Raw genomic sequence first — 21,630 nt, 5'->3', positions numbered from 1 at the left:
TGAGGCCAGTGTTCTTAAATGGTTAAAATATTAGACAAGGCTGCCTAATCCAGCCAGGGAGCTCACAGGATTTGGCCAGCCACTATTGGGGAGTTTATATGGTGCTGTTGGTAGTGGTGGGGTGTGGGAAGGCATGCGTTCAAGGAAAGTGTAAGGGGGTTGTGGGGCACATGCCAGGTTATATGTGTGCACACTCAATGTTTGCATGGAGGATCTCTATGTGCATGCATGCCAAATGTGTGGGTGGCAGGGAAGGGGCATGGCTGCTGGGTGTGGTAGTGATGAGACTAGCCTGTGTTGCCCCACAACCCCGCCCCCCGCACAATCCTTGAATACAGGGGGTGGGGTTGTTGGAACCTCCTTTTATCTCAGCCTAACCTCACAAGATTGTTGTGGTGATAAAATGGGGACAGGAAGGAGATGTGTAGCTGTGAGTTCCTTTGGATAACCATATAATATATTGTACAACTTTTAAAAGTTTCCTTTTGTAAATTAAAAAAGCCAACGCTGGTGTTACATAGGAAGCTGCCTTATACTGGGTCAGACCACTGGTCCACCTGGCTCAGTAATTACCTTTGAATTCCTAAATAGCTTCAGCCCAAGCTACTTGAAAGACTGTCTGCTCCAAGGTGAATGTGTCACTCATAAAAGGCCTGCTGGATCAAGCTCATACAGTCCAGCATTCCGTTCTCACAATGGCTACCAGATGCCTGTGGGAAGCCCACAAGCAGGACCTTAGCACAACCTTGCTCTCCCTGCTTGTGATTTTCCAGCAACCAGTATTCAGAGAACATAGCCCTGTTGTGTCATCCATTTGCTTTCTGAGTTACAGTTGGTGGGGTGGCAATGCATGAAAGGGCTTTCTCTATAGCAGCACCCTGTACATTGAATTCCCTGCCTTAAGAAATTAGCTTATTTTTCTCTTGTGCTCTGCCAGCCTTTGAAGCCTTTGACTCTGCTGTATCTTGCTTGCCTGCTTGCTTGCTTTTAGCTCTAGCCCCTGTGTTCTCTGATGATGCTTTTAGTCTTGTTTGTTGTTGGTAATTTGTTCTAATGTTGAATTCTTGTTTTTATTTTTGTGCTTGTTTTTATATTTCGTAAGTTGCTTTGAGTGGCTCCTCTAGGAGGAGAAAATGGGAAATACATTTCTGAAATAAACATTGTTTGCACACAGACTGATAGTGACTGTTCAAGGTTTCAGCTCTTTCCTAGCCCTACCTAGAGATGCTGGGCACTGAATATGGGACCTTTTGCATGCAAGACATGTGTTGTGTCCCTGAGCAGCATCAGGACTTCCTAAATACAAAACTTCAAGCTGAACTGCACATAGCAGAATTAGTAGGGCTGGTGGGTCACCAGGCATCCAGGTGCCTGCTACATAGCAGGGATGGAAACCTGTAGTTAGACTCTCAACTTCCATGTGCCCCAGCCAGCACAGCCAATGGGATGATGGGAGTTGAAGTCCAACAACATCTGGAGGGCCACAGGTTCCCTATCCTTGTTTTATACCATACGTTAAAGCGAAAAAGGTCCCTCTTCCCAAGATCTTAGGAACTAAAGTTTGACAGAAAAGAAAGAAGAAAATAAGCAGGGCTGTCATCAATTATCTTAGTTGCTTAATCAAAGAAATTGTGCAGGGCAATTCTACTCAGATATGTCCCACTGTCTTCAATGACACTTATTCTCTATTAAGCAGAGTTAAGATTTGAGCCTTAATCAATTACATTTGTTTAAATTTGCATATGAATATAACGATTCTGGAAATTTCCCAATTTTTATACCACCCCACCTCCAAGGTGCTGAAGGCGGTATATAAGGTTCTTTCCTCTTCCACCATTTTGTTACATCAACACTTTGATGCAGGTTAAGCCAACCAAAAGAGAATGACTGGTGCAGGGTCAGCCTATGAGCTACCCATGTAGCCCTTTTAAAATGTTAATTCCAACTATTTCTTGTCTAGTGGGCAATAAGTATGATATAACTGAACTTACTAGAGGCAGCCTATGATCTGTCACTTGGATTTTCATATCTCTGAACTCCCATACTATGGAATAGTAATAGTGTACTGTGAACACCTTGACAATTGCTCCCATTGTATAAAGTGGGCTGAGCAATACATTTTGATCTCTTTATGGAAGAAAAGCCAATGTTGTATTACAGAAAAGGGAGAGTACTTTTAAAAAATAATAATAATGTAAAACTGAACACCCAAAAGAAGTACATAAATTGTTAACTTCAAGTCAACTACTTTAATTTCACACATGCTATGATAACCACATTTTATCTGGTGATATTTCATCATTGTTATTCATCTATGTGATTAATCATGATAGCTATTCTTTTCAGTAATAATATATCAGCTGTGGTCCTTGGACAGTCTTTCTGGTGAACACAGATGTCAATCATGTGGAGGGAAAATGACAGTACATAACGTAGTCATCAAAGTTTAATTAATACCAGTACTTTTTCAAGCTTTCAGCATGCCTCTATGACTGTTGGACTACATGAAGTGTGTGCTTATGTTACCATCCATGATAATAATTACTAATGCCACGAATGACAAACTGTGGCATATGGGAAAGACTTTTCATTTGTCAAGTTCTTAATATACTATGTTATCTCAGGAGTCCACACAAACCAGGTATTTTATAATAAAATATTAGTGACGTTTTTGGCAACAGAATGAAGGGACAATTTATCTAAAAGTAGCTGTGCCACTTCTTCATCCATCAATAAAGACCTTTATAATCATCCTCTCCAATAAGTGATTACTAATTTTGGAAAATATATGGCTTTTATGGAGTTGTTAGGCTTACCTACAAGGGCAGAGTGCACCAGGATTATTTGTATGGTTGTTGTTTTTTGGAAGTGCCACAAAGCAGCATAGCATTAAGTATTCTGCAGTTACAGTAGCTCATTCAGTTGGTGGAAAAAATAGTAACAAATAAGCACTGCTAGCTGTCGCTGGTGCTGTTTCTTTTCCACCAGTGCTACATGAATGCCTCTGGTGGTGTGAGTTGAATTGCCAGTGTGCTGCCAGTTGAAAGCATCTTATTTAAGAAAGCAGCCCTATTCTAGCCTAAAAGGATACCAACTGTCAAAGCAGGAAGAGCCTTCTCAGTGGTGGCTCCCAAATTTTGGAACTCCTTCCCTAGAGATGTTAGACTGGCTCCCTCCTTGTCCTTCTGCTGGCAGGTGACCTTCTTATTTCAACAGGCTTTGGGGAACTGACTACTTTTAAAGAAAGGGCTGGTGCCGTGCTATTTTGATTGTAACTACCTGTGTGTTTTTAATAGATATTTTATAGTTATATATAGTTTTAATTCTATTCAATTGTTTTTAAATGATTGTTCCCCCTCCCAAATATTTTTGGCTGTTTCTATTTATCTATAAGCCGCCCTGAGTCCGTCATGGAAAAAGGCAGGGGATAAATCAATAAAACAACAATAATAACTGATAAGAGGTTTGTTTAAAAAAAGTGCGCAGTGTGTAGAAAGTGAAAAGAGATCATTTTTCTTCCTCTCTCATAACAGAAGAATTTGGGGTCACTTGGTGAACCTGACTGGCAATAGACTTAGGATGGCAAATGGAAATTCATATTTGCACAACACATAATTAGCTGACAAAATCATCTGCCGCTAGATATTGTGAGGGTCACTGGCTTAAATGGCTTCAAACAGAGACTAGTGAAATGAATGGAGAACAGGCCAGTTAACAGCTAGTAGCTGAAAAGCTAAATGGAACCTGCAGGTTCAAGGGCAAACTTATGCCTCCAAATACCAATTATTACAGGAGAAGAGGGAAAACAGGAAGAGAAGGGTTGTTACTTACATGTCTTGCTTGTTGGTTTACTGGACTCATCTGGTTGTCCAATGCAGTTAATAGGATTCTGGCTTAGCTAGATCTTTGGTGTGATCCAGCAGAGCTCTTCCTGTGTTCATTCTGGAAAGGTTGAGAGATCAGTCATGGTGATGCTCATCACAGGCTTCAGGTGCTGAATTATTTCTTCCCTAGATATTAGCAAAACTTGAACCATCCTCATGCTTCATTCATATACTGTACATGGTTGTCAGCTCATGGTCCCAACGGAGCCACCCTGCTTTTAATAATTGCATGGTAGGGGAAGATCAGCACACATGTCATCTCTTATTACCATAGCCCCAGTAACCCTTGCAAAGTGTCAACATCCTTAATGATTTATTCTACTAAGTCATACAGGAGACGAAGGACTTATAGAAAGCAACAACGATAAGAGGAGAGAGGATCTGATGCCTCTTCCTGTGCTCAGACTATACAGCATTTCCCTCACCCTTCTGTAATAATACATAGATGAAGATGCTAGCCCACTGATTTTTCCAAGGATGCATTTGGTCAATGCCAGCATTCCAAGGGTATATCCCACTTGGATCTACCTGCAATTACTTGAATTTCATAACAAGAGATCTAATCAGGAGGTTTGGGCTGGGTGTTCATCAGTATGCAGATGATACCCAGCTCTACCTCTCTTTCAAATTGGAACCAGTGAAGGCCGTGAAGGTCCTGTGTGAGTGCCTGGAGGCAGTTGGAGGATGGATGGCGGCTACCGGGTTGAGGTTAAATCCTGACAAGACAGAAGTACTGCTTTGGGGAGACAAGGGGCGGGCAGGTGTGGGGTACTCCCTGGTCCCAAATGGGGTAACTGTGCCCCTGAAGGAGCAGATGCGCAGCCTGGGAGTCAGTTTGGACTCACAGCTGTCCATGGAGGCACAGGTCAATTCTGTGTCCAGGGCAGCTGTCTACCAGCTCCATCTGGTACGCAGGCTGAGACCCTATCTGCCCGCAGACTGTCTCACCAGAGTGGTGCATGCTCTAGTTATCTCCTGCTTGGACTACTGAAACATGCTCTATGTGAAGCTACCTTTGAAGGCGACCCAGAAAGTCCAACTAATCCAGAATGCGGCAGCTAGACTGGTGACTGGGAGCGGCGACAGACCACATAACACTGGTCTTGAAAGACCTACATTGGCTCCCAGTATGTTTCTGGGCACAATTCAAAGTGTTGGTGCTGACCTTTAAAGCCCTAAACGGCCTCAGTCCAGTATACCTGAAGGAGCATCTCCACCCCCATTGTTCAGCCCGGACACTGAGGTCCAGCTCCGAGGCCTTCTGGCAGTTCCCTCACTGTGAGAGCAAAGTTACAGGGAACCAGGCAGAGGGCCTTCTCGGTAGTGGCGCCCGCCCTGTGGAATGCCCTCCATCAGATGTCAAAGAAATAAACAACTATATAACATTTAGAAGACATCTGAAGGCAGCCCTGTTAGGGAAGTTTTTGATGGCTGATGTTTTAATATATTTTTAAGCTGTTAAGGTTAAGCACGACTCGGTATGGATTCAACTCAATGGTGGCCTCTCCCAGTTCAATGGAAACTACCACAAAATACATAGGCTGAGGGTGGCGCTGTGGTCTAAACCCGTGAGCCTCTTGGGCTTGCTGATCAGAAGGTTGGAGGTTCAAATCCCTGCGATGGGGTGAGCTCCTGTTGCTCGGTCCCAGCTCCTGCCAACCTAGCAGTTCGAAAGCACACCAAAAGTGCAAGTAGATAAATAAGTACCGTTCCAACGGGAAGGTAAATGGCGTTTCCGTGTGCTGCTCTGGTTTCGGTGTTCCATTGCACCAGAAGCGGCTTAGTCATGCTGGCCACATGACCTGGAAAAACTGTTTGCGGACAAACACTGGCTCTCTCGACCTGTAAAGCGAGATGAGCGCTGCAACCCCAGAGTCGTCTACGACTGTACTTAACTGTCAGGGGTCCTTTACCTTTACCACAAAATATATCTGCTTTAAAAAGGGTTGTAATGAAGTATAAAATACCTTAGGCATGAGAACGGAAGTAGATATAACAAGCAAGCAATTTAAGATGACAAAAACCTTTTAAAAAGATGACAAAACCCTTAAAAAAAACCTAACCATTGTTAGACTTCAATGGATCTAACCTATTTCAGAACTGTCATGAAGGTGAAACAAAACCTGCCTGGAAATTTTAGGAACTTGAATTTTATGTGTTCACAAACTGCATTGTGTGATCATAAAATGCAGATAAATGGTCACAAAATGGAGATCAATGTCTCCTTAGTTCCTAGTGAAAAATAGAAAGCAGTTGCTGAAATGGCTCAGAAGTGTCTCTTTTTCAAAAGGAATTTCCGAGATTGTACAGTTTGTTACTGATTCACTCTTCACATGGTTGAATAAACACAGCAGAATGAATAAGTGTCTTCCACAGCCTGCAATACCGCCTCAATTCCTACCAATACTTAAAGTTTATCTTATCTTACTGCATTGGATAAGCAACCTGTCTATTGATTCGCGAGGGACTATAACTCAGTGATAGAATATACGCTTTGCATGCATAAAATTTAACTGTCTTTCAAATCAAAACATTTTAGCCATTGTCCGGAGTTTTGGGCTGGGCTGCCATCAGTATGCTGATGACACCCAACTCTATCTGTTGATGGACGGCCACCCGGACTCGGCCCCAGACACACTGATCAGATGCTTGGAGGCTGTGGCTGGATGGTTTCGTGGGAGCCGGTTGAAGTTAAATCCTTCGAAGACAGAGGTCCTCTGGCTGGGACGGGACGACTTGGGACTGAGGGGGCAACTCCCATCTCTTGCGGGGGTGCAATTAGTGCCAGCACCATCCGTTAAGAGTCTGGGTGTAATCTTCGATACCTCCCTCTCTATGGAGGCGCAGATTGCAGCTATAACAAAGGCGGCATTTTTTCATCTCCGCCAAGCTAAGCAGTTGGCTCCTTACCTCTCTCGCCCTGACCTAGCCACTGTGATCCACGCGACGGTCACCTCCAGACTGGATTATTGTAACTCGCTCTACGTGGGGCTGCCCTTGAGACTGACCCAGAAACTCCAACGGGTGCAGAATGCCGCAGCGAGACTCCTTACGGGGTCTTCGCTTAGAGATCACATTCATCCGGTGCTATACAAGCTGCACTGGCTCCCGGTGGAGTACAGGATCAGGTTTAAGGTGCTGGTTTTAACCTTCAAAGCCCTATACGGCCTAGGGCCCTCGTACCTACGGGACCGCCTCTCCTGGTATGCCCCACAGAGGAACTTACGGTCTTCAAATAAAAACACCTTGAAGGTCCCAAGCCACAGAGAGGTTAGGCTGGCCTCAACCAGAGCCAGGGCTTTTTCGGCTGCGGCTCCAACCTGGTGGAACGCTCTGTCACAAGAGACAAGGGCCCTGCAGGACTTGACATCTTTCCGCAGGGCCTGCAAGACAGAGCTGTTCCACCTGGCCTTTTGTTAGGGCGCAGCCTGACTCCCTCCTTTGGCAATCTTTTCAAGACTTTAGCTTATGGTTGCCATTAATTTTGTTTTTAACTCATTTTTATAATGTTTTATAATGTTGTATTGTTTTAGTGTTGTTAGCCGCCCTGAGCCCGGCTTCGGCTGGGGAGGGCGGGATATAAATAAAATTTATTATTATTATTATTATTATTTCATCCCTGGCATTTCTACTTAAAAGAATCAAACATCAGATGAGGGGAAATGCCTCTACCTTAGACCCCAGAATGCTGCTGTCAGTCAGAACAGACAACACTGGGCTAGATGGATAAATAAGATGACCTGGAGTAAGAAAACTTCGTATGTGTAACCTGGACCTGCTCCTCAAAGCAGTTTAATCTAGCAACAGATATAGCCACACAATTTTAATAAAGGTGAGGCAAATGTTATCTGGCCACAGTTTCACTTTTAAAGAAATGAAAACTTGTTTTCATGATTGTCGCCACATTTTATTTATACTGCACCTGTACAATATATCTATTAAAAGACCATTTTAGGCCCACAGGATCAGTGACAACAAGATAGTGACAATAGAAAGCAGGAGGCTTAGCCTGAAGATAGGATTAAACAAAGCATGAAGAACAAGATGGAACAACAAGGAGAAGGCACAAGAGCATGACGGGCCTTAATGGTAAAAATGAGTTTATAGCAAGTATGGAAAAAGGAAAAAAGGGGGCCAGTAAAGCAAAATAAGAAAAGAAAAAAAGAGATAACACATGAGCAGAACAGCAGCCCAGACAAGCAGCAAAGCTGAAATAAGGGGAAGATGAAAAGTTGGGAACCAGCAGGCCTAATATTAGCCCAATCAAGATGAGAAACAATCACTTGAACTAGAGTTGTAGTTATAGAAAAAGGCAGATATAGTTTCATTTTTGCAATGTTAAACAAGAAATAACAGCAGGTCTTTGCAACAGAATTAATGTGCGAAAGAAAAGATTGCCCAGAATCGAATTAATACATTTTCAACTGCAAACAGTAGAATGAGTTGTAAAAGAAGTATGGTTAATAGCAAGTACAGCTAGGTTACTAGGAGAAGATTTTGCAGGAATATAATAAATATCGATCTTATTGTGTTTGACTTCAGATGATGTTTCGACCCCGCAAGATAGGACTGCAGTTAGTTAATTTAGTATTGCACTTATATCCCACCTTTTGTCCAAAGAGCTGAAGGTGGCATGCACACTTTAACTCTTTTATCCTCACAACAACCCTGTGAGGCAGGGTAGGCTGATAGGCAGCAACTTGCCCCAAGCCACTTAGGGGGCTTCATGGCATTTATAAGGAAGAGCAAGAAGACAATGATTCTGGAGTATAAAATCCAAAATCGTTAAAACAAAAGGAGTGACTCAGCTGGGCAAGATGGGGAATATACAAGGGGGGGGGGAGGAGAAAATGTATGTATTTGTTATGGGTCAGTCATACTCAAGGTGGACTCCCTGACATCAGTAGTAGCTTATTTACTTATTTTATTTCTTATTGAATTTATATACCTCCCTATAACCCGTAAGTCTCAGGGCTGTTCACAGGATAAAATCACAATATAAAATCACAAAATAAAAACAAAAACAACCCAATAACCCCACAGAGGGAAAACAGAATTTAAACACACATGCACAATATTTGTAATAAACAAATAAAAATAAGCAGTCATCAGGTACCATCAAGGAGTAGATTAAATGATCAATTTAACTGTCTTTCAAATCAAAACATTTTAGCCATTGCTCCCCCCCCCCATTGTAATCAGTCCTAGAAGCTCTTTGATCCAAGTGGAGGCTTCCATGAAGGATATGGCATTGCATGAACAGGGCATCACCAGTGGAAAGTCCCTCCTCTGGTTGCCATCTTAGATTAGTCTTGTGAAATACTAACAGACAACAGAAATGGAGAAGAGACAGGGTGAGTGGGAACCCACATGCCAATGTTACCACTTCCTTTGGATTTTGTGTGGGACGTCCTGGCTATGCCTCAGTGCATGTGTTCTACAACAATGAAGCTGTTACTGGTAGATGGCTCCAAATTCATTATAATTCAGAAGCTGGCCGTCCATTCCCTGCCTTAGCCTTAACCATTCACAGCGCACTAAACAATTTCCTTCCCCCACTTTCAAACACCATCCTACTCTTATTTCTTTCTGGACACCATGACTTAATGGCTACTGCTTTTCCTCTGCAACATGGACACATAGGGCGGTTAGAGGAATAGCTATGTATCTTTCAGGATACAGGTAGCTAGCCGTGTTGGTCTGCCGTAGTCAAAACAAAATAAAAAATTAAAAAATCCTTCCAGTAGCACCTTAGAGACCAACTAAGTTTGTTATTGGTATGAGCTTTCGTGTGCATGCACATTTCTTCAGATACACTGTGCATGCACATGAAAGCTCATACCAATAACAAACTTAGTTGGTCTCTAAGGTGCTACTGGAAGGAATTTTTTTTTTATTGTATTTTTTATCTTTCAGGACTTTAGCATCTGGATAAGTGTTTTCTTTAGTTAAGTATAAATTCAGATTCAGGGTCAACCTGTATGAAATCTTCAAGCTCATCTGCCTAAGGATAAGGAGCTCTCTTCATTTTTTGTCATGGCAAACTTTTCAAGTCAAGCTAAACCTTCATTTTTTTCAGTTCCTTATTCCCTTTGTATTTGTTCCCTCACTTGCCCAGCAGTGGCTGGCACGGGCTTCTTAAGAGAAAACTGGGCAGTTCTACACAGTGTATAACTTTGCATTAAGAACTGGTTGGGAATAAATGATGTCTCTTTCTTACCTCAGATAATAATTACATGATTTTGGCTGACTCAATTCTCCCCACCCGCCCCTTTTTGGAGAGAGGGGTAAGAATCTGCTCCCACTGTATGACTATATTATCAGCTGCTCTTTCACCATATTACAGAAAGCTGAATACAGGACTGGATAAACATAATTTATCACTGACTCACCCTGTGATTAGGATAAATAGTGAAGCATTTTAAGCTGTCTTCAAAGTCTCCCCCTCCTCATGTTAGATGAAAGCTCTCTATTTATCTGTGCTCTAAACAAACACATCATGTACTTTCTTTTGCCACTGTCCCATTTCCTACAACTCAGAATTGGATGCTAAAAATCCACCTACTATCCAGCTAAATCCATCTAAGACATCTCTTTTCCTCTGCAGAATCTTTATCAATTTGCTGCTTAATCCCATATCTGTGGTTTCATCTCTTATCTTTGCTGGTAGAGTTCTATCCCCTGCAGTCTTTCCTTATACCAATTCCAAGCTTATCGTCTTTCTTTGGCCTTCTAACCTTGCAACAAAAAAACCCAGGGCTGCAGTCCTATGCACACTCAGTTGGGACAGTAGTATACACCATATATTTAAAGTCCATGGCTTCCTCCAAGGACTCCTGGGACATATAGTTTGTTAAGGGTACTGCAAATTGTGAGGAGTAAACTACAGTTCTCAGGAATCTTTGGGGGAAGAAATAAGCTTTAAATGTATGTTGTGTAGGCAGACTCACCCAAACTCTCTCCTTCCTCGTTCCAGGATATATTTTTGTAACCTTCTAATTTTGCATTTGTGAAGCTTCTCATTTATAATGGCAGGTTTGATGAGGGTTTTCAATGCTCAAAAACATGGGAGAGAGAGAGAGAGAGAGAGAGAGAGAGAGAGAGAGAGAGAGAGAGAGAGAATGCTTTGCCATGTGAAGCTCACATTTAGCTTGGAAACAGCCATGATTCTTATACAATTCAACCTCATTTATCCAAATGACTTGGGTAACATCCAAACCATCAGATCTTGAAGTAAAGCAAATACTGCTTACATGAATGGTATTGACATGGAGCAATGTAAAGGGACACAGCAAAAGTGGCTGAAAGGGAATTTCGAGAATCATGGAGGTTCTGCTGTTACCTTTTGCTTAGAGAAAGGAAAGGATATGCCAAATTTGCCAGCATCAACCTGTCTTTAAAATCCTATATGCTTTCCCTTAAGACATCCTGAATCTGCACATATATATATATATATATATATATATATATATATATTTGCTTTCGTAGATTTTCACGGGTACAGGAATGCAGGTTTTGGTGTCCTCGGGTGTCTTCCCGTGTAAAAGTTGGGGTGTCTAGGCGACCTCGTCGAAACGTCGCCTAGACACCCCAACTTTTACACGGGAAGACACCCGAGGACACCAAAACCTGCATATATATATATATATATATATTCCACTTCCAATTTTGGAATTAAAAACAAGAGACCAAAGACAATAGCATAACACCAGATGCTTAAAAAAACACAGCGAGAAAATATGAAGAGCCAAGGCCCAATTAAATGTGACATGTGAATGCCTTTGGCCCTAATGTGGCTGGTATGAAAACAAATGGCATGCAAAAAAGAAAAAGAAGATGAAAGTACATGAGGGAGGGCATAAACTGCATAAGGACCATGATGTGCGGAAAGGGACTTTAGCTTTTGCTTTTGTCGCCATCCTCATTTGAATTGCCCTCCAACTGCAAATTGCAGGCATGGGGCACCTAAGTATGGCTGCAGCAGAGGAAAGGCTATGTTATGCCAGCCATTTTAAAAAGCTAAGGTAAATTGTGCTCTCTTCGGCAGAACATATACAAAAAAGCTAAGGTAAATAAACAGGTTTTTACCAATTGACATCGCTTGTAGGGTTAAAAGAAGTTTTGTAAGGAGTAATTTATAAATTATTGTGAAAAGAATTAAGAATAGATGTACTGGAAATTTGAGTTTATAGCAATAATTATAGTAACAAAATGCATAATTAGAAACACTTTAGAAAACCATCAGTCGAGGTTGAAGGAAGTCTTAGGCTGTGATAGCCAAAAATTTCTAAATGATGTTTAAAAGGATGTCATGTTGGAAAATATGTGTAAAAACCAACAAAAAATAATTAAAAATAAAATAAAATAAGCAGGTTTTTACCTGGCAGCTAAAAGTTTGGTGCTGAGTAGGTTTCCCTGTGGACAGCATGACAAAGGGATGTGAAAACAACAGGGTCGTTGTTTTGCTGCCTGAGGAAAAGGCCAAGATAGGGCTCTTACATTCCACATACAGAATCCAACTGAACTGGCAGCTGAATCTTACTTCAACTCTGGTGACAGGATATCAACTTCCACTGCATCTAGGAACATCCTAATTTAGGGGCCCCAGAGCTTATGGCAGATGCTTCACTCTGCTTCATGGTCAGACCGGACCAAAATTTCCTTTTCCCAGCTACCTAGTAGTCTCTGGTTGTAGTTGTAGTTGTTGGACAGGTTAATTGCTGTAATCCACCCTGGGATCTTATGTTCAAGAGGGAGTAATGATAATGAGGATGTTGTTAGAGGAGGAGGTCCGTCTTAGACACTTGGATCCCGTGCAATAGGTGGCTTTACTAGTTACTGAACATGGGCTGTGATGTTGTAAACAAACACAGCAGTGGGAATGCTTAATGTCAGAGACCTTGTGTATTCCCTTCAGAAGAACATTGCAGTCTGAGGAAACATGAACCCTTGAAATACCTAATCAAGCTTTTGTATGATTCTTTGAATGAAATGAGCCAAACTGGCTACTCTCAAGTGTAATGAAAGAACAAGGTCTGTTTGTTCATCACACAAGCAGAGCTCACTTGGCTGAGAAAACCTTTGCCTTTCCTTTTGTGCTTGGAGAGTACTAAGGGGGCCTCTGACTTATTTTTCTTTTTGGCCTAGGCTTTAATTTGAACAATGTTAAGAATCATGGGTATGTGCCTAGAGGTTGGTTCAGCCAACCTTGATGAAATTAAAGATAAACAGCAAGGACACAGATCTCAGATTCTGCTGGCTGTAGCAATTAGGCATGCCAGCCCTCTGACCTTTTACCTCTCCCTGGAGGCACCTTGTGCTTTGAATGCAGTATAAGGAATGGGAGTGGAAGAATAACCATGACCTTAGCATAATGGAGGGAAGGGGCACCTGCAATCATTAACCAGGAAGCCCACAACCCAATGCACAGGCAGTCAACAGAGAGGTCAGATCTTGGTTGATGTGTATCTTGGAGCACAACCACAGCAGAAAACAGCCATGCTGTACTTGGCATTAATCTTGCCAAGTACATTTGTTGTTGGAAATGCATCACACCAAGGCATTTATCAGCCTGACACTATGGCTGTTTAAATGTGTACAGGGCTACAGTCTTTCCATACTTTACTCACTTGGGTGAGACAGGATCACTGCTACATTCCCTTTTGAAAGTGGAACACAAAAGACGCTTGCATATTGAAACTACATTTGCATGGCAATATGTTACATGAGGGGGACGCCGGTGGTGCTGTGAGTTAAACCACAGAGCCTAGGACTTGGTGATCAGAAGGTCGGCGGTTCGAAACCCCGCAACGGGGTGAGCTCCTGTTGCTCAGTCCCTGCTCCTGCCAACCTAGCACTTTGAAAGCACGTCAAAGTGCTAGTAGATAAATAGGTACCGCTCCGGCAGGAAGGTAAACGGCGTTTCCGTGCGCTGCTCTGGTTCACCAGAAGCAGCTTAGTCATGCTGGCCACATAACCTGGAAGCTGTACGCCAGCTCCCTTGGCCAATAAAGCGAGATGAGCGCAGCAACCCCAGAGTCGGCCACGACTGGACCTAATGGTCAGGGGTCCCTTTACCTATGTTACATGAGTGGAAGAGTGCAGTGACACAATACCAGAGCAGAGGGGTGGGTGTGTTATTTATTACGGTATAGTTTAACCTCACCCTTCCTCAGGGTGGTGTGTCTCCAACTTTTATTCTCACAAGACTGCTGCAAGGTGGGGCAGGCCGAGAGAGTCACAGTTTGTTTCATGGCTGAGGTGGGATTTGAACCCAGATATTCTCAGTCATGTAACTGAACACTACATCAAACAGTCCTCTCCAATGGGTGGAGCCGGAACACATGGAACCTCTTGCATGGATCACTCTACATCACTATGTCCTTGTGTTGACAGAGTTATGAGGATACAGCTGGGAACTTGGTGAAGGACACATAGCGCAGCCAAAAAAAAAAAAAGGCTATGTATGCACACTATATCTTTAGAGCACATCCAAAGCGTCTTCTTTCCCTCAAATAATTCTGGGCCCTGAGATTTACCCCTCACATGTGAATGTGGGAGCAATAGACCTATGAAGGAAGATGTGTAGACCTTTGGCAATGTTCAGCACACACAGTCCAATCACTGCCCTGATACCACAGTTAGTGAGACTGAAATGCAGATGGACAGAGACAAGGGACTTCAAGAGAATCCCTTCCCAAGGCCTCTTATTTAACTAGAACATTGCTCAGCATCAGAATTTTCTCAGTCGGTTAAATGGCCTTGCCCTGGGCTGACCTTGGAACAAAGACAACATGTGAAATGCAGGAGGCTTGAATGGAGGATCATTTTTGCTGGTGGAACCATGGCAAAGTACTGTCAGGTTTCTAAACGACTTTTAATTTGTCACACACATCAGGTACCTCAGAGGCAAATACCTGCCACTCCAGGCTGCTGCCTGTTTGTTAAAAGCTACTGGTGGGGATAATGAATTCCCAAAGAATAAATGACTAGCAATTAGAAGAGTAGGTCAGAAAGGGAATGATGACTCATATAAAGAACAAAACTCATCTCCGTATTTGATGACGTACAGCTCATGTAGACAGCTACATGCATCTCCATGGCACTTTGTAAAATGACTAGCTTTCACAGTATCGCTAGGGAATAGGAAACAAAGCAGATGCTTCAAATATATATATCTGGACCCAACATTTAAGAGTGAAAGCACACACATATATACCCAGGGTTGAGAAAAGGATGCCAGCCACTTCTGAAAATCAGGGCTCATGCAAAGTGGAAAACTAAAGCTGCTCAGCCTTCCATGAGTCACTGACAAAGCAGCAAGCATGGAGTTTGTTGCCACAAAATGTGACATTAGCCATGAAACTATAAAAAGAATTAAGTACCATAGTTTTAATGTTTTTACTCCACAGATTAATCAGTCTGATTCACACAACAATGCCATTCACAAGTATAAACAGTGGAAGGGATGTTCAAGTGTGCTTTGTAAAAAAAATGCCATATATGTGGGGTGGCTCACTATTTGTGGCCCAAGGGTTGCATAGAGAGTTTGCCACCCCTCCGAAGGCTGCATGCCAGAGATGGACGTGGCGAATGCAGGCACACATACAGACAGCACATGCCCCATACAAGCAGCCAGGTGGGTGAGCAGACACACCCTGTGGTGTGTAGGGGAGATATAGGAAGGCAGCCAGCCAAAGATATGCTCTAGGACAGGCATGGCCAAACTTGGCCCTCCAGATGTTTTGGGACTACAGTTCCCATCTTCCCTGACCACTGGTCCTGTTAGCTGGGGAGGATGGGAGTTGTAGTCCCAAAACATCTGGAGGGCTAAGTTTGGCCATGCCTGCTCTAGGATCTTCTTGCAGTGGTGCTGCACCAAAGAGAGGAGAGGCTTCTGTGCAAGGTAAGTCAACACAGAGGTGTCCAACTTTTGTTGGTTCTGTACCCTGCAAGCACCTCAGTGGGTACACTACAACACTATGGTGGGAGATATCTCAGCAGAACAGTTTTTAAACTGTCAAATTTATAGGAGTCTGGGAGGGATACCAAAAATACCCTCTGAGGCAGATCCACTCTGTAAGCTAGACAGCCCTCCATGGCATTTTGTATAAGCAAATAAGTAAGATGGAACGGGGCATATCACTTTGCACTTTACAAGTGCAAAACCCTCAAAATATATCATTGCATCCATGGAAGTTTTTAGCATTGAGAATACCACTCCAAAATTTTGAGCAATGGAAGAGGCAGTAATTGTCATATGACACTTTCTGCTGTACTTTGGTAATCATAATCATATGTCTGTACTACCACTCCCCATGCCCTCACATGCATACACTTGAAATAGCTGTTTGCACCTCTAACATCATAGGCCCCCTCTGCACTACACATCTAATGCAGTATCATTCTGCTTTCAACAGTCATGGTTTCCCCCAAAGAATCTTGGGAACTGTGGTTTGTAAAGGGTGCTGAGAGTTGTTCAGAGACCCCTGGTTCCCTCTCAAAGCTACAATTCCCAGAGTTCCCTGTGAAAATGGATTGTTAAACGACTCTGGAAATTGCAACTCTTTGAGGGTAATAGGGGTCTCCTAACAACTCTCAATACCCTTAACAAACTACACTGCCCAGAATTCTTCGGGGCAAGCCATGGCTATTTAAAGTGGCACCATGGTGCTTTAAAAATATAGTGTGGATGGGGTCATAGGCTTGCTTATTCAAAACATCTCCTCAGCTGCCTTTTCCTATGACTTTGACAGCTGGGGAAGAAAGTACTGGCCCTACTTGAGAAACATGGATATTTTTTCCTGCTCTTTAGCCTTAGACAACTCCATATGCACAAAGTAATTGATTTGCAACAGTGACGTCTCCATGGCAATTAAACACAATTTAAAAGTAGTTGATCCTTAGTAAAACAAAGCAGCAGTTTTCTCTCAAATGATTTCTGCTCCTTTTCACTTTAATCATGTTGTCCACACATAATCCAGAATGTGGCAGCTAGATTAGTGACTGGGAGTGGCCGCCAGGACCACATAACACTGGTCCTGAAAGACCTACACTGGCTCCCAGTATGTTTCCGGGCATAATTTGAAGTGTTGTTGCTTACCTTTAAAGCCCTAAATGGCCTCGGCCCAGTATACCTGAAGAAACAACTCCACCCCCATCGTTCTGCCTGGATGCTGAGGTCCAGCGCCAAGGACCTTCTGGCGGTTCCCTCACTGCGAGAAGCAAAGTTACAGGGAACCAAGCAGAGGGCCTTCTCAGTAGTGGCGCCCGCCCTGTCGAACGCTCTCCCATCAGATGTCAAAGAATTAAAGAACTATCTGACTTTCAGAAGACATCTAAGGGCAGCCCTGTTTAGAGAAGCTTTTAATATTTGACGAATTATTGCATTTTAATATTTTGCTGGAAGCTGCCCAGAGTGGCTGGGGAAACCCACCCAGATGGGCGGGGTATAAATAATAAAATTTACTATTATTAAGAAGAGAAGAAGAGGAGTTTGGATTTGATATCCCACTTTATCACTACCCGAAGGAGTCTCAAAGCGGCTAACACTCTCCTTTCCATTCCTCCCCCACAACAAACACTCTGTGAGGTGAGTGAGGCTGAGAGACTTCACAGAACTGGAAACTGCATGTGGAGGAGCGGAGATGCGAACCCGGTTCACCAGATTATGAGTCTACCACTCTTAACCACTGCACCACACTGGCTCTATTATTATTATTATTATTATTATTATTATTATTATTATTATATCTTTTCACTGGCATCTCATACTTTTCTACATCAACATGCTGATGCAGCTTTCCTCAGCCTGGTACCCTACAGATGTTTTGTAGTACAACTGCCACCAGTCCTAGCCAACATGGCCAATGGTCAGGGATGCTGGAAGTTGCAATCCAGAACATATGGCGAGCACCAGGTTGGGGTAGCCTGCACCAATGCTTATATTTATGGCTCTGACTCTACCAGTCCTCCTAGCCTATCAGTCTAGCAAGAGAAGAGCAAAATCCCCTGCAGCTACAGCCCAAATGATGGGTCTGATAAACATGCACGCTGGTAACTTTTCTGGAAATGAGAGCACTGAATCACACAAATCAGTCCAAGGAATTCATCACAGATTCATTGGACATCTAACTAAAACTCTTAACCCAACACACTCGGCTTTAGTATTTTCCACCACAAAGGCAGCTTTTGTTTACTTTAGCCTAACAAATTGAAAACCGACAAGCGCTTCTTCTGCCAGCACGAAAGAATATGCCTACCATAGACAGTGTCAGGGATGCCAACAGGATTTCCTAGCCTGGTACACTGTATTTGGAGTGTACGAGGAGAGGAAATACCCATGTGGCTCTGGGCAACTGGAAACAACAGAACATGTATTTTTTCACTGCCAATACTATACAGATATATGAGCTAGGTTCATCTTGCCTATACTGCACAAATTCCCAGGTTGCACAGAAGAACTCTATACCTCCCTGTTACTTCAAGATGAAAACACAGGTGTTACATACTGAGTTGCTAGTTTCTGTGCTGCCGTGATGGATATTCGCCAAAGGATGGTTTGCGCCACAAACTAGGCCCAAAATACAAGGCCTGTGCTCCTTCACACTCCCTCCTTTATAGTCACTTTGAACTGTTTGTCCCTGTTTCTATCTTTTTAAGTATGTATGATCTAATCCACCTTTTTATTACTAGGTTTTTTATTCCTTACCTGTTTTAAGTCTTCTGTGTTCAGTTTATCCGTATGTTTTATCTTATGCTGGTCTGTGACCAAAATAAAGTTTGATACTGATACTGTACAGTATTTGGATGAGGGACCTTATACTCTGCTCCCACCCCCTTACAATCTATGGACAAGGGCTGCTCCTTACGTACAATTGTTAACTTAGCCTAGCCTACCTCACAGGGCTGTTGCAAACAGAAATGTGGGGAGGGGAGGGAAATGTAAACAACCTTCTGCTCCTGGGCGGAAAAGCAAATATACAGCACACAGTGCCTAGTTGAACTATGGAATACGCTCCCATGGGAGGCGGTAAGGGCCACCAAAATGGGTGGATTTAAAAGACAAATTCATGGAGGATAAGGCTTTCAGTGGCAAATGGGTACAATGTTTATGCTTCTGCCTCCATAGTTAGAACAGTATGCTTCTGCATATTAGTTGCTTAAAACCACAGAAGGGGAGAGTGTTCTTCTGCTCGGGTCCTGGTTGCAGGTTTTTCATGGGCATCTGTTTGGCCATTGAGAGAACAGGTTGCTAGACTAGATAGGCCATTGGCTTTATCCAGCAGGGCTCTTCCTATATTCTTAAGTAATGTCATTTAATATTTTGTTGGAAGCCGCCCAGAGTGGCTGGGGAAGCCCAGCCAGATGGACAGGGTATAAATAAATTATTATTATTATTATTATTATTATTATTATTATTATTATTCACAGTTCATGTAAAGGAAGCTAGAAAAGCAGCCTTTGACTACATTTCATAGTCCTGATATTTACAGCAAAATACCCAAACGAACCCTGATTAAATAACAACAAGCAAAAAGTACTCTGTGTGGTTTCACAACTCTGATGCCTGAACTGCCAACTCTCCTACCCAACCCTAAAGGGTTGTTGTGAAGATCAAATGGCGAAGCGGGGAGACAATGTACATAGACTTGAACTCCTGGGAGGAAAATCCAAAACACAAAAACTGAACAAGTGTATGTGCAATTTCACAACTCTCAGCGAAACATATATATGCACAAAATGTTTGCCAACCTCAGTACAGAAATATAGACATCCTTGGGTTAAAGTACAGAATCTAGGAGTTTTAATTTGTTGCATCAGTAAGGTGTTTAATAATTTTATGATTGTATGTGCTGATTCATTTTGCATTTTTGTTTTATGGTTACCGTATATTAATAAATAACAGCCCAGTGATTACAAGCAGACCACTTGTGGTTGTGTAGAGAACATGGAAAATTGTGGGTGGGGGGAGATGATGGTTTTGATGTCACTTAAAAAAAAATCAGTAGGGAGGAAACCTAACTCATTTCAACCTCACTTATTTTTACTTTAAAGTAAATCATACTAAAACCTGCCAGTTGTGTTTTATTCTGTAAAGGCAGCACACTTGGGGAGCAAATGTGGACATCATGAGGAAAGTGCTTAAAGAAATATACCCCAATATCCTCCCTCATTCAGCTTCTGCTGCTCTGGGAGGGGGGCAGGTGGGAGTGGTCAACGTGCCTTTCGCTGATTGCTTAGCAACAATAACTAAGTGATTAAGTGTCCTTAGCAATGGTGCTGCCTGCCAAGTGCTTGCTTCCATGGTTTGCGCACTAACTTTCTTGAGAAACGTCTGGTCAGCTTACTCTCTTTTTTAAAAATGACAGCTGAGAGCCTGGGGCCCCTGCTCATCTTGGGCCCCCAAAACCTAACCCCTTCTATTGACTTGCAGTGACCCTAGACACAGTTGGACTTGGTGTTAAAATGAACATTTCCAAATGACCTGCACTTTTAGTGCTTAGAGATGTCCAGCTATAGTATAAGAGAACATTCATTCAAACTTGTCCCTGAGCACTGCACTCATTGTACTTTGCGCTCTCTCTCTCTCTCTCTCTCTCTCTCTTTCTTTCTTTCTGGCTGCTCTGAAACTAATCTTTATTGCAGAGTACAGTATACTCCTCTTTGAAGTGCACCCGTGTTTCATGGGTCAGTAGGTGACCAAATGATTTGCCTGTTTGCATTGCACATCCAGAGAACAGGGAGAACTTATTGCAAATCAGATAGAAAACTCTTCTGCTTCCACTTCTATGATTATATTCTATGAAACTGAAACTGAAGTACATGAGGTTTGTTTTTTTAAATCATTAGAACTGAAGGGAGCATACTAATAATGGCTAACACATATTTAATAAATGAGGTTTGAATCATAAGGGGTTAAGTCTCACATTCTTTTTTTAGGATTCCCAGCAGGCTAGAATTTCTTGAGCTGGGCCATCATTTTATCTTCTTATCATAACTGAAGGATGCAGAGCTGGAGAAAAAAATTCAAAGACCTTCCCCCCACTCCACTTTTCCTATTGATACATATAGCTGAGCTATCACAATAAACACATTAACACAAAAGCACTGTGTGGGGAGTACCTGAGTGCTTGTATATAGGGCATTTATGTGTTCAGAATGTGTATGTATGTGCATGATGCTACCACATAAGATCAAACCATTAAAAAGAGAAGTATGAAAGTGGCTGATACTGTTTGCAGGTCACATCTGATGAGTGGCTGGGGAAACCTAGCCAGATGGGCAGGGTAAAAATAAAAATAATTATTCTACAACAAGTGTGAACCAAGTGTGAACATTGGTTTACCAGCCAAAGCAGCCACCTAAAAGAGAGTCCAAGCCTCTTGATCTTATTCCAGGCTGCTTCTTGGCCTATAATGCAGTTGTGTGGCTACTTAGCACCCTTCATCCAAAGATCACAGGACGGTTTACAGTATAAAAACACAAAATACATAACATAACAACAAACAAATACAGATACTGAATACCAGATCTAATGACTGATGACCAGGTAGCTTCTGGCAACGGAAGCAAGGTCAGATTCTTTCCATAGAGAAAACACACTCTGGACATGTTTAGAGGTGATTACCTCAAGGTGGCAGATTCTTTGAGGACAAAAATTGGCAACTCTAACCCTTCTGGAATCTTTGTGTTTGCACTTCAGCCATGACTAGGTTGCACTGCTAGTGGGTACATAAAAAGTGGA

At 42.6% G+C, this 21,630-nt stretch overlaps 1 protein-coding gene across 1 annotated transcript in view; it reads right to left on the bottom strand.

Annotated features, from left to right (window-relative positions):
- Nucleotides 1-3,942, bottom strand: part of LOC309335649 (ankyrin repeat domain-containing protein 40-like) — an 84,825-nt gene extending 80,883 nt beyond the window's left edge. The window contains exon 1 of the mRNA XM_081850871.1: nucleotides 3,832-3,942. Within this exon, the coding sequence (XP_081706997.1) occupies nucleotides 3,832-3,833 (2 nt within the window). The 5' untranslated portion in view covers nucleotides 3,834-3,942. The remainder of the gene's footprint in view (nucleotides 1-3,831) is intronic.
- Between the last annotated feature and the right edge of the window lie 17,688 nt (nucleotides 3,943-21,630).

The sequence above is a fragment of the Podarcis erhardii genome, assembly GCF_964252035.2.
Source record: "Podarcis erhardii genome assembly, chromosome: 2".
NCBI lineage: Eukaryota > Metazoa > Chordata > Lepidosauria > Squamata > Lacertidae > Podarcis > Podarcis erhardii.
Note: the sequence above shows the minus strand (reverse complement) of the source record. Positions and strands in the feature narration are given on the sequence as shown.